This window comes from Phocoena sinus, chromosome 1 (assembly GCF_008692025.1).
Source record: "Phocoena sinus isolate mPhoSin1 chromosome 1, mPhoSin1.pri, whole genome shotgun sequence".
Classification (NCBI taxonomy): domain Eukaryota; kingdom Metazoa; phylum Chordata; class Mammalia; order Artiodactyla; family Phocoenidae; genus Phocoena; species Phocoena sinus.
The window spans coordinates 158,118,137-158,134,536 of NC_045763.1; the positions used below are offsets into that span (position 1 = coordinate 158,118,137).

At 34.7% G+C, this 16,400-nt stretch overlaps 1 protein-coding gene across 4 annotated transcripts in view; it reads right to left on the reverse strand.

Moving 5' to 3' along the window:
* The window catches only part of AKT3 (AKT serine/threonine kinase 3), a 386,558-nt gene that overhangs the window by 86,686 nt on the left and 283,472 nt on the right, over positions 1-16,400 (reverse strand). For all 4 annotated transcript variants that reach the window (XM_032643721.1, XM_032643865.1, XM_032643791.1 and 1 more), the window contains one exon: positions 9,457-9,585. In XM_032643721.1, the coding sequence (XP_032499612.1) occupies positions 9,457-9,585 (129 nt within the window). The remainder of the gene's footprint in view (positions 1-9,456; positions 9,586-16,400) is intronic.

The following is a 16,400-nucleotide window of genomic DNA, read 5'->3' on the forward strand; positions in this document are numbered from 1 at the left end:
CCAACAACTCAGCCAGGCCTCTTTATCTAAGAGTCTTTGCTATCAATTAAAAAGAAAGATTTCTGTTCAACTCCTACCCCAAGACAGCTGGAAGATGAAATACACAAGAAATAAAAATAAAAGTGATTATAATATTCTACATGTGGCTATATAATAAAAAACATGTTACCACTGTTCATACAACGGCTTTTCTCTCTTCTTATATCTAAATTATTTCAAAATACAATACTTTGAAATAATGTAGAAATTCCAGAGTGAAATTAAAATCCACAGCCTAGTAATATATAAAATTTACATTCTTTAACCTAAGAGATGCAATTCCTTCTGGTTACCTCTGACGATTTTTTTTTTCCCTAGCAAAAAGGCTAATCTACTTCATGGTTATCATGAGGGTTGATCCAACCAGTAGGATAAATGGCAATGTAGAGGTACAACAATGGTAAGTTACATTTCAACTCCATTAAAATGCAATTTATCATATAATCTAGATATAAATGCAGGTCAAAACCTGCTCCTAAAGAAATAATCCACTGAAAGACTTATCCTGAAGAATTAAACTAAAGACAGTGTCTCTTTTCCATGAAATCAATGTCACTAATGTTTAAACTAAAATCAACTTTAAATATGAATGCAGACATTTAGTATTTCCTTCTACACCTACTGTCCTCTGTAACCTTAGATATAGCTTCACTTTATAAGCACATTTAACACAAATGCCCAAACAGAGATAAAGAACAAGTGGAGATTTGGAACATTAAAAGAATGTAAATGTTAAAAAATGACAAGAGGTCATATAAGTAAACACCCCAACAGAGCACAGGCTCTAGGAAAAAAAAGCTTAGTTTCAATGTTTCCACTAGAAGCCAGAGATTGCTTCACTTTATGATATAATAAAATCTAAGACTCAAGGAAGTCACAGCAGGTTATCAATGACTATTAAATGTTCTGGCAATATTTGATAACATTTAATGTAGATACTTCTACTTATCAAAACCCAGATGAGTTTAAAAAATCACCATGAACAGCTCTTGAATGGTTACTAATTTCAAAGAATGACATTAAATAATAAATTATATATTTTAAAATGATACCATCAATTAAAGTTCCCAGTGTAAATATTTGGCTACTGGGTACTTTCAAAAAACACACTCATTTCAATATTCTTTTACCAATTAAGATTTACTGGGAAGCTGAAGGAACACCTTCCTCAGCTTGTTCGCCAGGCCACACAATGCACTCAAGGCAAGCAGTTATGAGGAGGCTATGTATGCCCTGGAGTGGCTTACTGCTCAATCAATAATCCTGACAGAACAGATGGGGGAAAAAATTAAACATCTAAACAAACTGTCTGTACACCTATGTTGTGAAACTAAACTGCGAACTTGGATGAACCAATTTACCGCTAATTCAAAAACATTTTTTTTCTGGTAACCTTATATTTCAGGTAACTTATATGTGTGTTTTATAGATAAACACACATTTATATACTTTATAATTTACAGAAATCCTTTAATATTCCTAACATCACAGGAATTTGCTTAAAAAATGAACTACAAATCTTCTAATTCAGATTCTAAAATGTATTGCAGCTTCAGTAGAATTATATATTTCATAAGAATTATGAATTCCATGGTTTATTGGTATTTTCTTCATAAATATATACTTTATATCCAGTTTTCAACCACTCTAATGATTCTAAAGAGACTGAAACTGTAAGTGCCATTTGTTCTGAATTAAGATGCTGTAAGCTTTATGGCTACCTCCTAGCATGCAGACACAAGTACTTGCATGCAGCTAACATCGTACTTTCAAAAGCATTCTCTGCCTAGAACAGGCAACATTCCTGATAAGGAGAAAAGCTAAATGGATACAATATTGGTGATTAAATCATACTTACGCATATCTTCCCAGAGATTTCTATACTTCCTTTTTATCTTGAAGCAACAAACAATATGGGATTCTAAGAAACTGGGTCTTTGTAACCAAAGTAAAAATGGCCATTGTAAAACACTATAGGTAATCACTAGTGTTCCCAGTTAGGGTTAGTTTTGTATATGTTCTTATGTTGCAGAGAATTTAAAATTAAACTCTGTGCTTAAATTAGGATCATTCCAAAGTACTGAATGCAAATATTCTGATTGTTAAAACCAAAAGACTATATAACACTGGAAAGAACTTAGGTGAAAAATAGCTACTATAAAAACTGACAGAACTCTAGGGAAGTAAAAGCTGCTACTTATAAATGTTGAGAGACATTAACATTGAACTAAAAATATCATTTTTGTTCATATTTAAACAATATCCAATTTGGGGACAAAATGAGATTTTTTTTACTATGAAATTTTTTTAAATTGAAATATAGTTGATTTACAATGTTGTGTTAGTTTCAGGTGTATAGCAAAATGGAATGTTTTTTAATATTATCCAGAAACAGTATGAACAGTCAGCCAACTCACGACAGAATTTCTTAAATATAAATTCTAACTATAAAGCAGACAACTTCTGTCTGAACTAATCACTGTGCTCATTTACTTAATTTTCCCCTTAATATTGGTGATGAGACCTTTTCAGAACTATCAGGAAGATGACGGTTTTCAAAAACACCTCAAGAGGATAATTGTTACATGAATCATTAACAATTAAATAAAATATTAGGAATGTATACAGTTTGGGGAAAGCTACTAAAATAACTTTTAATTTTTACAAAAAGCTTAGAATTTGAGATTTAGTTTCATAATCTGTTAGAACCAGTAGAATTTTGTCCAAGGGTATGCAAAATGCAACTATGTGTGCTACTATTTTTATCTACAGATGAAAGGTACAAACATATATAACTTTTACCTCATTCATTTATTTTAAGATCCCCTAAAGATAATATTGATAGAGCCCATAAAATTGTCTTTTTCATTTATTCTTTGTTGTATTTAAAATAAATGAGTAAAATTCTATTTAGTACTCTTAAATCGAGTTTGGTTCTAACTACTCCCCCCATGTACACTACCCTCCATACTACAAACTACCTTCACCCTTAATTTACATGATTCTCTCAACCCATTCTGAAGAAGTTATTGTATCCTTTTGGCCTTTCATTTACATAGAATTTAATTTCCATCTGTGCTATTATCTATATAGAATCACAATGACTTTAAGCAAATCTTTGTATCAAAATAGTTATCAAGGACTTCCCTGGTGGCTCAGTGGTTAAGAATCCACCTGCCAATTCAGGGACATGGGTTCAAGCCCTGGTCCAGGAAGATCCCACATGCCGTGGAGCAACTAAACCCATGCACCACAACTACTGAGTCTGCACTCTAGAGCCCGCGTGCCACAACTACTGAAGCCCTCATGCCTAGAGCCCATGCTCTGCAACAAGACAAGTCACTGCAATGAGAAGCCCGCGCACCAAAACGAAGAGTAGGCCCCGCTCACCACAGCTAGAGAAAGCCCATGCGCAGCAATGGAGACCCAATGGAGCCAAAAATAAATAAATAAAATAAATAAATTTTAAAAATAGTTATAAAAATATTCTTGCCTATTTCAGATATTGTCAAAATACATATTATAAAAGATATTAAGGCTAGTAGGCTTCAAAAGAAAAGTGAATAAAATGATACCAAGTAAATGTTTTCCAAAAATGAGGTTCTGAAAACTAGGAATACAGCAAAAAACCCATTTTCAGCCACTGAAAACCAGTATTTTACACATATGAAATAAAATTATATACACTTTTTTCCTGAACACCAACCACAACTAGATACTATGTATTTCCCAACAATCAAGTCATTTTTTGCAATCTTTTTGTTAGTTCTAACTTGATTATCAAATAATTTTTATTTTTACACTATTACAGAAGTGCATTTCTCTAGGTTTCCAAAACCACCTTATTCAACCTTCCCCATCTGTCACCATCTGCTTCTTTTTAGCATGTACTTTTTGTGTGATCACATAAGCATGTGAAAAATAACTAACATTCAGATGATTATCTGCTGGTACATTTGAGGACTGGGCATAATAAAAGTGAACTGCCAAAACGTACTTAACACTTTTAATTTTGTTGGGTCTTGCATGTAAGCTACATTTGATTTTCAAACTGTTTTACAGTTGGAAAGTTGATCAGGTACTGCTAACTCAAGAGCAAAGCTGAGACTCTAAATAATTAGCACTGCATAAAAGGATGGTTTGGATTCAATGAGAGCCAAGTCAAATAATAAAATTTAACAGTAAGATTTTATATGTGATTTCTAATTTCTTTATAATTTCTAGGCATGAAAATATAGTAAAGATTATGAAAACAAAATCCCCTCAAAATATCTTATAGTCCATAATATATGGCAGGTAAAATTTATTTCCTTCTAATACAAGAAAGAGCAAAAACACTTTAAAACTGTATATACTAATGCATTTTTAGAGATGTAGCACACTAAATGTATAGTTTATATGCCTGCTAGGACTATATCTCTGCAACCTCTTTTAAAAAAGAAACGATTTTTCCCTTTAATAATAAAGGTCTATAATTCTTCATCAAAATAAGAGAACAAATACTTTAAAAATACCCTTTTTTCAACAAATGGCATTTTTATACTATAAAACTTTTCTTTTCCTGGTGGTCTTTGCCACAAGAGAAAATTAAGCTCATTTAAAACTAAAGTTTATTTAAAAATCAGCTATGAGCCTGAGATACAGTACAGTTAATATATCAGCTTTGAACCGATTTCTAACAGTCTTTTTGAGGTATCTTTTAAATACCCTTCAACCATCTTTAAACAGCAAAGCATTCCTACCAGATTAAAAGTTTAGGGACGTCCCTGGTGGTCCAGTGGTTAGGACTCTGTGCTTTCACTGCAGAGGGCACGAGTTCGATCCCTGGTCGGGGAACTAACATCCCCCATGCCGTGCAGTGCAGCCAAAAAATAACCAAACAAACAGAAAAAAAACCAAAAGAAAACAAAAAACAGTCTAAAAGGTAAAGGATGCCACTGCTAGATGAATGATAGGTTGCAGAAAGATCTCTCCATAATGGGTAAACAAGTCTTCTATAAGAAGAGGAGAAGGGAAAATATTGACAATGAGCCCTTCAAAAGAGAAGCAGTGCTCAGGCACACATTCCAAGTCTGAAAAACAGCTACTAATCAAGAAAAGTCTGGCATTAATAATGGTATGAACTAGAAATTGCAAGGTTCAAAGAAAGTGAGAGATACCATCTGAAGTAAAGGGAAGAGGCTAGTTTCTTGCCAATCCCTCTCTAACTCTGACCATCTATATCTGATCACATTATTGCCCCGCTCTTAGTTCAAAAGTGATTTTTTCTTGTTCATGAGATCAAATCTAAACTCTTTTGCATTCTGATCCCAATCTATGTGTCCAGCCTCCTCTCAGTCTGCTCTCTCTTTACTGTCACCAGACCCTCCCACCACCCTTCCTTTTCCTTTCACCACGCTGTAAATAATTCTAGTAAAGCAATTATGTTCTTGCACAGTAATGATTATTTTCCATATCCTATCACCTTAGAAAATATAGCAAGCTACTTGAGGACAAAAACCATTTTTTACGATCTTTGTATTCCCAGCACCTAACAGAATGCATGATACCTAATAAATATTCAATAAATATTTCTTTAATGAATGAATGAGTGCTCTTCAGTGAAATGGTCCATATCAGAGATCAGAAAAAAGGACTTAAATTCTTGTTTTTAAAAGTAAGAGTATAACACAAAGTTACCCTGATTTAATAAAATGCAGTGTTGGACACAAACACTTAGAATATAAAAATATAACTGCATGAGAAGTTAATTGTTTCAAGATTTGTCACCCTCAGATAGTAACCACAATGCTCACTCTCCCCTGTAAAAACAAGGTGTCAAGATTTTAATTATGAATCAACATCTCTCAGCCATGGGGTATATAAACTTCTTCTGAAGACCAGACTTCTGCAACATTTTTTTAAAAGGTATACAGAAAGGTGTTCTTACATGTCTTTAAAAAGAAATTGACAGTTCCTTGTGAATTGTAAACTTTTTATTTAGAAACAATTGAACTCTTCCTGCATTAAATTCTTGGTTTTGTTCTTCAGTTGATGACATTTGCATATAAAACAATACCTTTGTTTCTTAGATCATCTGCTTCTGAAATGAGATGTATTTATCTTCTACAGAAATAACTTCTCCTAATCATGACACAACTAATTTTGTTATTCTAAATATGGGATATCATCAGCCATGGTAAATGTATAGCAAGGGCAATTGGAACTCCAGAGAAACAAAGATTTTGTTTTTCATGACATTCACAAAAACAATCCTATTCTAGAAAATGTAATCTTGTATTTGAATAAACAAGAAACAACATTTCTAAACTTTTACCTAATTCAGCTACAAAAATGGAAAATTTTAAACTCCAGATTTCATAGCAGAAAAAATATTATTTTTGGCAGCCCTTGATAAAATAATATTTGGAAATTGACTGAAAAATACTGCTAATATTTCAAATTACTAGCATTTATTTACAGTAACTCAACATTCTTGAAATGTAAATTTAATCTCTAACTGAAAAGAACTATTGTAATAATAAACTGGCATTAGTTACTATATGTATAGGAATGCTAGTATCATTCTGAATGTATTCTTATTTCCTAATTCTTTTGATTACCTTTTGCTGTTAGCATTTACAACGCATCTATTTTAAAAATGACAATTATTTACATCTATAAGTGGCCTTGAAATAGTGACTTTTTTGGGCCATGGTGTGTGTGGTTAAAAAAGTAAAAATAGGCTTTATAAGATGAACCTAGTTAGAATCCTGATTCTATCTCTACCACCTCCTAGCTGTGCACAGTAAGTCCCCTACATACGAACAAGTTCCATTCCGAGAGTGTGTTTGTAAGTCCAACAAAGTTAGCTTAGGTACCCAACTAACACAATTGGCTACATAGTACTGTACTGTAATAGGTTTACAATAGTTTTCACACAAATAATACATACAAAACAAGCAAACACAAAAAATAAAGAAAACATTTTTAATCTTACAGTACAGTATTTTGAAAATATGGTAGTACAGTACAACAGCTGGCATACAGGCGCTGGCATCGAGTGAACAGGCAAGAAGAGTTACTGACTGGAGGAGGGAGAAGAGGTGGGAGATGGTAGAGCTGAAGGATCATCAGCAATAGGAGACGAGGGCAAGCTGCAATCTCACTCACGCCTGACATTAATGGAACACGTGTTTGCATCTTTGAAAGTTCGCAACTTGAAGATTCGTATGTAGGGGACTTACTGTACAGATTACATTAGAAAAATTCTGATCCTCAGTGCCCTCACCTTTAAAAAAATAGGTTTCCTATCACAAAAGTTTATTCCAAATATGCAATGTACATATATAGCATGTGGCACATAATACATGTTCAATAAATAGTTACCTTCATCCATCAAAGATTAATGCCTCCCTATTTGGCTTTAGCCACGCTAACCTTGTTGGAGTTTGAGGGAAGAACTGAACTTGTTCTGCCTCACAGTTTTTATACTAGCTGCTCTCTGTGTTTGGAAAGCTCTTCCCGTCTATTTTTACAATAGTTGCCTCTTAGCATTCAGGTCTCTGATTAAACCTCTCTTTCCCTGAACATTCTATCTGTAGAAGATTATATTTTCCAAAGACAGTTGTAACAGTATCTCCCATCTCACATGCTCTTTTACAATGTAGAGGTGGGGTCTGTGTTACTACCTCTTAAATATGTGTAGGCTTAGGAATTCTAAACCAATAAGCATATGACAGAAATGATGTGCAGTTCCTGAAACAAAGCCATAAAAGGGGATTCACAGAGAAATGTTCATAGCAGCATTATCAGCCAAAACCTGGAAGCAACCCAAATGTCCATCAGCTGCTGAATGGATAAATAAAATGTGTTTATGTTCATACAATAGAATATTATTTGGCCATAAAAAGGAATGAAGTATCAATAACATGCTGAAGCATGGATGAATCTTGAAAACATACTAAGTAAAAGAAGCCAGACACAAGAGGCCACATATTGCATGATTCCATTTATATGAAATGCCCAGAACAAGCACATCTATAGAGACAGAAAGTAGATTAGTAGTTGTCTGGGATGAGGGGATTTAGGGGAGGAACTAATGTGTATGGGGTTTCTTTGTTGTAGTGATGAAAATAGTCTGGAATTAGACAGTGGTGATGATTGCACAAATGTGAACATACTAAAAACCACTACTGTGCACTTTAAAAGGTAGAATTTATGGTATGTGATAACAAAATTTTAAAAAATATACTATGAAGAGAAACTTTCAAAAAACGAATGAAACATTTCTTCATGGTTTGCTAGGTTTTAAAAAAATGGAAGCAGTTTCTAAACTGTTCCCTAGGCTGTTCACTTTTAGAACCCACAGCCAAAATAGTCTGGCTACCCTAAAACCACCAGTATGAGGAAACCAGGCCACTTGGAGAAGCTGAGGCTTTTGAGAGCCCTGTAAGGTACCAGTTGAGAGCCAGCATTAACTGTCAGACACAGAAAGAGGGGAGCTTCCAGATTCCAGCCTCCAGCCAGAGTCACCCCCTGCTGTGCCCCACGTACCATGGAGCAGTCATTCCTGCTGTCCTGACTCAGAACCTTCAATCACATAAAATGGTTAGGTTTTGCAGTGGTCTGTTTTGTAGTAATAGTAATGAGAACACTACCTAACACATCCACCACACCACAACCTCCCTTTATCTAGCTTCTTTTCCTTCATGACATGACACATCTTCATCACATGACATTGTTATATATATATTTTTATTCTGTCTCCCTCCACCAGAAGTGAGTTCCCTGAGAGCAGGGTCCTTTGTGTCTTGTTCGTATAAACACACCACCCAGAAAAATACCCAGTATATAGTAGATGAATAATATATAATTGTTTGAATAAACAAATTAATGAATTAGTATGGAATCCTCAGCATGGGGAGGGCACTAGTTGAAGCTTGCTTTGGTTTGGCATGATTTCCAAAATATAGCTACTGTCATTTCATTAACTCTCCCAATGAAATACTTCCCAATAATTAAGTATGAAAACCCGCACTATTACAAATACAAATTATCACTGTTTCTTTGTTTCTAAGGAAAATCCAAGACGGTTCATAAAACTGTTCACATTCTTGCTGTAGTCATTCAATTATTCTATTTTAATAAATGAAATAAAATAGGCATAATCAAGAAATAAAACACACATGGCCAAGAAATAAAAATGGACTTTATTGTAGTTACCAGTATCCTTGTACTTATATAGTTTATAAAGTTTAACTTATATATATTTTTGCCCTAGAATACCATGTTGAACAAATGGGAGCAAAACAGATTTGATTCATGTTGAAATCCAGGTCAAAGTAGTAGACACTGCTATTTTTTTAATGCTTAAATGGTTTACTTTGCAAAACATTATATCAGTGTTATTTTTTTCTATGAATGGAAACAGCCTACCTCTGGTGCCAGATATTCTGGTGTACCACAGAACGTCTTCATGGTGGCTGCATCTGTGATCCCTTCTTTGCAAAGTCCAAAATCTGTAATTTTTATGTGACCATCTTTATCCAGCATCAAATTCTCCAACTGTGTAGTAAGAAAGATAACATAATTTGTTCTATAGTCTTCAAAAATAGGAAAATACTGTTTTGAAAAATAATTGAATGTTGAGTAAGATATTTTGGAAAGAGGACACAGAGTTAATAGAATGTAGCTTCCTAACTCATGTGTAAAAAGAAACATTTTATCAAATACTTCACAATAATAAATTGATTTTTAAACCCATAGGAATAAGAGCTGTTATTGCATAAGTTCTGAGAAGTAAAGCCTAATTAACTTCCCAAAGCAAACATCAATCCTCTTTTTTCCTGTTTAAAATAAATTGTGATCTAAACAATCCCAAAGAGACAAGCATCTTCTTCTGGATATATGCAGATGGTTTTCAACCATTTCATTTGGGAGTCTGGTGCTACGATAAAATATTCACTCACAGAAATGTTACTTTGGTGGTGGTTATAAATCAAACCTAAATCTTGTTTTGTAAGGTAAGGCAATATCCTCTTTTACAGTTCTTTGTAATAAAGAACTACCAACCCTTTTACACATAAAAAGAATATGAAAGTCAAACATTCAACAGTTAATGAAAACATATAGCACAGGTATTATAAAGTTGGAATCTGTTTGAATCCATTAATACAAAAAGAACAATCTTGAAGACATAATGCAGAAGACGTAATGCAGAAATGCATTCACAAAAGACACGTGAAAAAAAATAGTAGCATGGGCTTCCCTGGTGGCGCAGCTGTTGAGAGTCCGCCTGCCAATGCAGGGGACACAGGTTCGTGCCCCGGTCCGGGAAGATCCCACATGCCGCGGAGCGGCTGGGCCCGTGAGCCATGGCCGCTAAGCCTGTGCGTCTGGAGCCTGTGCCCCGCAATGGGAGAGGCCGCAACAGTGAGAGGCCCACGTATCACAAAAAAAAAAAAAAAAAAAAGTAGCAGGATGAATGATAATTAACTTAAGGAGTAGATCATTATTCTCCTCCTTAACATGATGATGTATGAAGGCGCCTACCCAAACTCTGAAGTCAGTATCAAATTCAAAATAGAACTCCATATAAGAACATAAACAGACAACAACCATATAAAATGTGATGGTGGTATACTCTGTCATATTATCCAATGTCTTATAAACCAGAGACTAAATACAGTTAAGCAAGCTCAGAGTACACGTAAGTCCTTCAGTATAGAACTTAAATGTGCTACCCAACTGAACTCAATGCTCAATATGTTTCGTGCACTGCATAGACTTCAGAGAAGTGAGTCTGTTTTTGACTTGTCTACAGAGAGCTGAATGAACCATAAATATATTGCTAAACATTTCAAAAATGAAAGTTCTCTTATTTTATCTAAATTCAGAGAGTTTGCATCTTCCTCATGATTCTCTACTAACTGGACCCCCAAATCAAACCCAATTTGCACAAATGGCAGTAAGTCCTCAATAGGGAAAACAATCAGGAACGTCAAGAATCTGTCTACTTCTCTTTCTGCCTTGAAAACCCTTCTCTTCTTTCTGCTTCTGATTTTCTCCCCTTTTTCCTTCTCTTTCAAACAACACTCTCTTCTTCCTCCTGTTCCTACCTTGCCATAACAAGAAAGAGAAGTATACACCGGAGTGTCTGTTGTTTTGTTGAATGAAAATATATATGCTCTTTTCTTAACTTTTAAAAATATGCTTATTGTTCTAACATATGAATACATCATAACATATAAAAGCAAACCATATTAAGTTCTTAAAATACTATATCTTTTATAATACACAAAAATTCTTACAAAAATGTCAAATAATACATAATAATATTGAATAAAATGTGTTTGGTGTATATTATGTCAATTCGCTTTATGTGCTTTACATGCAAAGTGAAACATGATAGTATGCGCTAATGTGCTAATTCTCCACATTCTGACGAGACTATTTTGAAGTGGATAGATACAGAAGTATCACAACATATAAATACTGTTTTTAATACCAATAAGTACATACATTTTTAAATATCCCGATTCATACCTAATTCTCTAATCTCATATCTCATTTCCAAGATACCAAGGGTTGAGGGATGAGGAATGAAATGAGATGCAGGGACAGGGTTTGAGTGAAGAATAGGAACAGGATGAAAGTGACCGAGAGTCCCAGTTTACCTAGAACTGAGGGGGGCTCCCAGGATGCAGGACTTTAAAGTTCTACAACTGGGGAAGTTCTAGGCAAAATAGGACAGTTGATCATTCTACTTGTTTTATAAATCAGCTTAATTACAATGATATAGTCAGAAATAAGGTCAGCCTACGGGATGACTGTGAGAGATGGGGTAAAGGTCACCATAATGGGGATAAGGTAACATATTGCATAGGAGGCAGTAGAGAGCAATGTGCATAAGATTATGGAGTCAAGTCAGAGAACTTAAACGTAAATTCAAGTTTTATCTCTTACTGTGTAACCTATTGACATCTATGTGCCTCAACTTCATCTATAACACAGAGTAAATAACAGTAACGATCCAATGTGATTGTTTTGAGAATTAAATGAGATACTGAATGTAGAACTTAATCAATAAATGTATTGATCATTTATTAAACATGGAGAGTTTAATGGCTGATTCATAATTTATCAAAATGGTGTGTGCTCTTCTATACAAGAGCAAAGTTCAGAAATGGAGCCCTATAAAACACTTTTGTCAGCTCGGTGACTTCAATAAAAACACTTTTTTTTTTTTTTTTTTTTTTTTTTTTGCGGTACGTGGGCCTCTCACTGTTGTGGCCTCTCCCATTGCGGAGCACAGGCTCCGGACGCACAGGCTCAGCGGCCATGGGTCATGGGCCCAGCCGCTCCGCAGCATGTGGGATCTTCCCGCACCGGGGCACGAACCCGTGTCCCCTGCATCGGCAGGCGGACTCTCAACCACTGCGCCACCAGGGAAGCCAAAAAAAGCATTTTTTAATATGCAACAATTTCTTTTGAATAAACAAATATTTTACAATTTTTGAGCCAGTTATTTTATAATAGTGTCCACCTTCTTCCATCAATTATTTTTCTTCTCTCACCATCCTGAAATGTCATTTTGCTGAGCATGAATGACAAAAACAACTTGTCCATCAGTATGAACAACAGTCAGAGATATATCACCTTAAAAAAATGATATCCCCAAATCTAATCTTGTATAAAGATAAATTGGGGCTAATTTAATATCCAGTCTGGTTTAAAAAATAAATAATAATTTTACGCAAATGCATAACAAAGTTTTCATAAAATATAAGAACGATCAGTGTTATGATTCACAAATGTGAAGGATGCACAGAATCACCTGGTAATCTTTCCAAAGCAGATCAAAGGCTTAGATATATCAAAAACACCTGGAAATCACTTCCTTAGTGCATTTGACACTAACATAAATATTTCATCAAACATTTTTAGGGACCCTTCCACTATGTAAAGGAGGAATAAAAATATTTACAAATCACCTTTCTTTGGTTCTCTCTCCTAAATCTAATGCTTTCCTTCTTCCTTTTCTTAACCATAAAAGGAAAAATGCATATACTGTAACTGACTGTTCAGGTACTCTCTATTATAAAACTTTATATGCATCTGTTTTATTTCCACTGTCAGTCTTAGCATCTGGGATTGAGAGCAGGGCATTATGTTTATGCTTAATGGATGCATCTACCAGCAAAAGCAACGTATGAAGTTAAATAGGAAGTCTGAAAGAAAAGATTATATCTTCAAATCTGGGTAATGCTTACAATTTGTATCAGAGGGTTGTTTGTTATCTAATAGTTCATATTTTGAGGAGACAAAAATATTAGACATCCTAGAGTTTCCATTTAAAAAAGGCAACATTTTTTACCCAGTTGAATTGGACAGGCATTATTTGACAGAGGATCTTAATTTGGTAGATTTTGAAATCTTTATTCCTCTGTGCTTTGTGAACAAGAAACTATAGCAAGAAAACACTATGCTCCTTTTTCTGCTCTTGCTGGTGCCTAGAATAAAATTAAACTCTTCCTATTAGAAAGTTTAAGAGTTTTTAACTTTTAAAAGCTTTCTAATATACAATTCATATATATTCTAATATCTATCTATGATAAATATACACACACATATATATATATATCTTTTAGGTATCATTTTAATTAAATGGCTGACACTTTGTGATTAAACAAAGGAATGATAATAGTAGTTCCTAAGGCCTCTGAGAACTACTGTAGCAATACCAAAAACAAGACCCTTCACTCACTCTTACAAATCCTTTTTAGCACAGTTACATCAGTACCAAGACTGTCTCAGGCTCAAGAATGTAATAAGAAATTCCTCCCCTGCACACTGCATATTTAGATTTATGGGTATCCAAGTTGCAAATGTCACATGGCTGACCTGCAGGAACTTAATGACCATGGAATTAAGACAGTGTGTTGAAATGCTGAAAGGAAAACTTTGAACCTTCCTAAGATGGAAAAGAATTCACAATATACAACAGCAGAGATCCCATCTAGGTTGGGGTTTAAGAAATACTACATTTAAGAATTTACTACACTTGAGTAACATAGCCCAATAGTATACATTAATGTTAGAGGTGGAAGGGGTTCTTAGTAGCAGTGGCTTAAATTATAAAAGAGGGAATCCAGAGTGACTGGTTAGAAGTGGGAGTTAGAGGATGTGTCTTGAGACTCTGTATGTAAAGTAAGCACACTGTTTCATTCAGACCGCTGGTTTATTTAGGAGCTGAGGAAGATTGGGAGGGCTGTGATATAAGGCTCTGTGAAACCATCCCTTTGTGCCATCACTGAGTCTTAGAAATTATCTAAATCTATCTGGCAGTTTCTCACGTTAACAATGTAAGTGGTTAAAATAACCATTAAATTCTCTGATTAGGTAGAAAACAAGATTAGATTTTCCACAAGTAGAATACAGTAGCAATTTACGCATTATTCTTGCCCCTCCCCCTGTCATAAACTCTTGGGAGAAATGAATTCATTTTTAGAAATATTTATTTATTTTTGGCTGTGTTGGGCCTTTGTTGCTGTGCACAGGATTTCTCTAGTTGCGGTGAGCGGGGGCTACTCTTCGTTGCGGTGCACAGGCTTCTCATTGCAGTGGCTTCTCTTGTTGTGGAGCACGGGCTCTAGGTGCGTGGGCTTCAGTAGTTGTGGCACATGGGCTCAGTAGTTGTGGCACATGCACTTAGTTGCTCTGCTGCATGCGGGATCCTCCCAGACCAGGGATAGAACCCGTGTCCCCTACATTGGCAGGCGGATTCTTAACCACTACGCCACCAGGGAAGTCCCAGAAATTAATTCTTAATGAAATTCCAGTATCAGTACCTTTGCAAATGTCCCTAGTTCAGCCTATTCTATCCTTGGATGGCCATGGTCGTTGAAAAGAAAGGTTATATTGAATACCTACAAAAACAAGAGCTAAGCAGAAAAGAAGTTTTCAAAAAAACTTGTACTACTGACACAGTCTTAGGAGAGATTTCTTCAAATTTTTATGCTATTGTAAAGCAATATCAGTTTTTCCTAAGTAATCACAAAGAATTTGGGTCCTTACTGAAGCAAAATTTAATATCATGACATGTATTGATAAATTATGCAAACTTACTTTTTAAACTACAACAAAAGTTGCAATAATTTATCTGTTGCTGTGAACACCAATTTATTAGGAACTATGAACTGATAAAATGTCTTAAATTAACTTGCACATGAAATAAGGCTTTGCCTCTAATGATGAATGGGTCAGTGGCAAACAGGTACTGATTTACTTGAGAGGTGCAGCTACCATAAGTATCTCAAATGGATTTGTATTTGAATAAACACAAGGTTATTAGTAAGGAGAAGACAGAGACCAATCTGAGACAAATCAAAGTGGGTACCTAAATCAGTTTTTGATAATGTTATTTTGAATATATTTTGTATACATATATTTAAAACATTCCTTCTCTTATCTTTGGCAGCTTTATTCAAATTTTAGATTTACAAAGATCTCCTAGAATTAATCCAATGAATTCCCCCACCTAAAGTTCATTTCATCTCTAGAAAGGCAGAATGGTGTAATAAAAAGAACATTATACCTGGAGCTAGGATTCATGGAATCCAATAATCTTGACTATGTCACCAACTTAGTCCATTACTTTCAGTAAATCCCTTACTCGGCTTCTAGTCTTCAATGAGCTCAGCTGTAAACTATGGGTCAGCTCTAAATTTCTACGACTCTACCTAAAGATCTCATTCTATCATGTGCAATATGGATACAAACAACACGTATAAATTTTGAATGTCTGACTTTTTACATTATCCATTCTTCTCGGTGTATGTTCCATGGATTCTGTCCAATGCTATACATTTACTTAGACCTTTAACTTAAGGTTATATTAAAAAGTAAATAAATTTAGAGAGCAGAGGCCACTTAATTGTCTAATAAAGTTAGTGGTCTGTTTATATGGTAACTACATGGCTGGTATTCATATACAAAGTATTAGCACTGTGGCTTAATAAATTTAGTCTAATTTCATCATCAGAAAGGATGGAGCAACAAAACTCATTAAATGAACTTCAATGTACCAATATGTTGATTCATTAATGAGAAATGATCAATGGAGATACTGACCAAAACCATCCCAATTATATCATTCCTTAATCAATGCTAGCAATCAAGTGAGTATTCTTCTGTTTCTTTAGACTAATAATTCCATCTTCCAGCTTTAAGCATTTTGGATACATTACTAAGTACTTCAAAATTATTCGCATTTTCTTAAATCCAGGAAATCCTCCCCCTTCTCCCTACAAACAGAATTCATAAAATATAAAGTGGGAATGGTGGGGGGGGAGTAGATCAGGCAGAGAAGAGCTAACTAC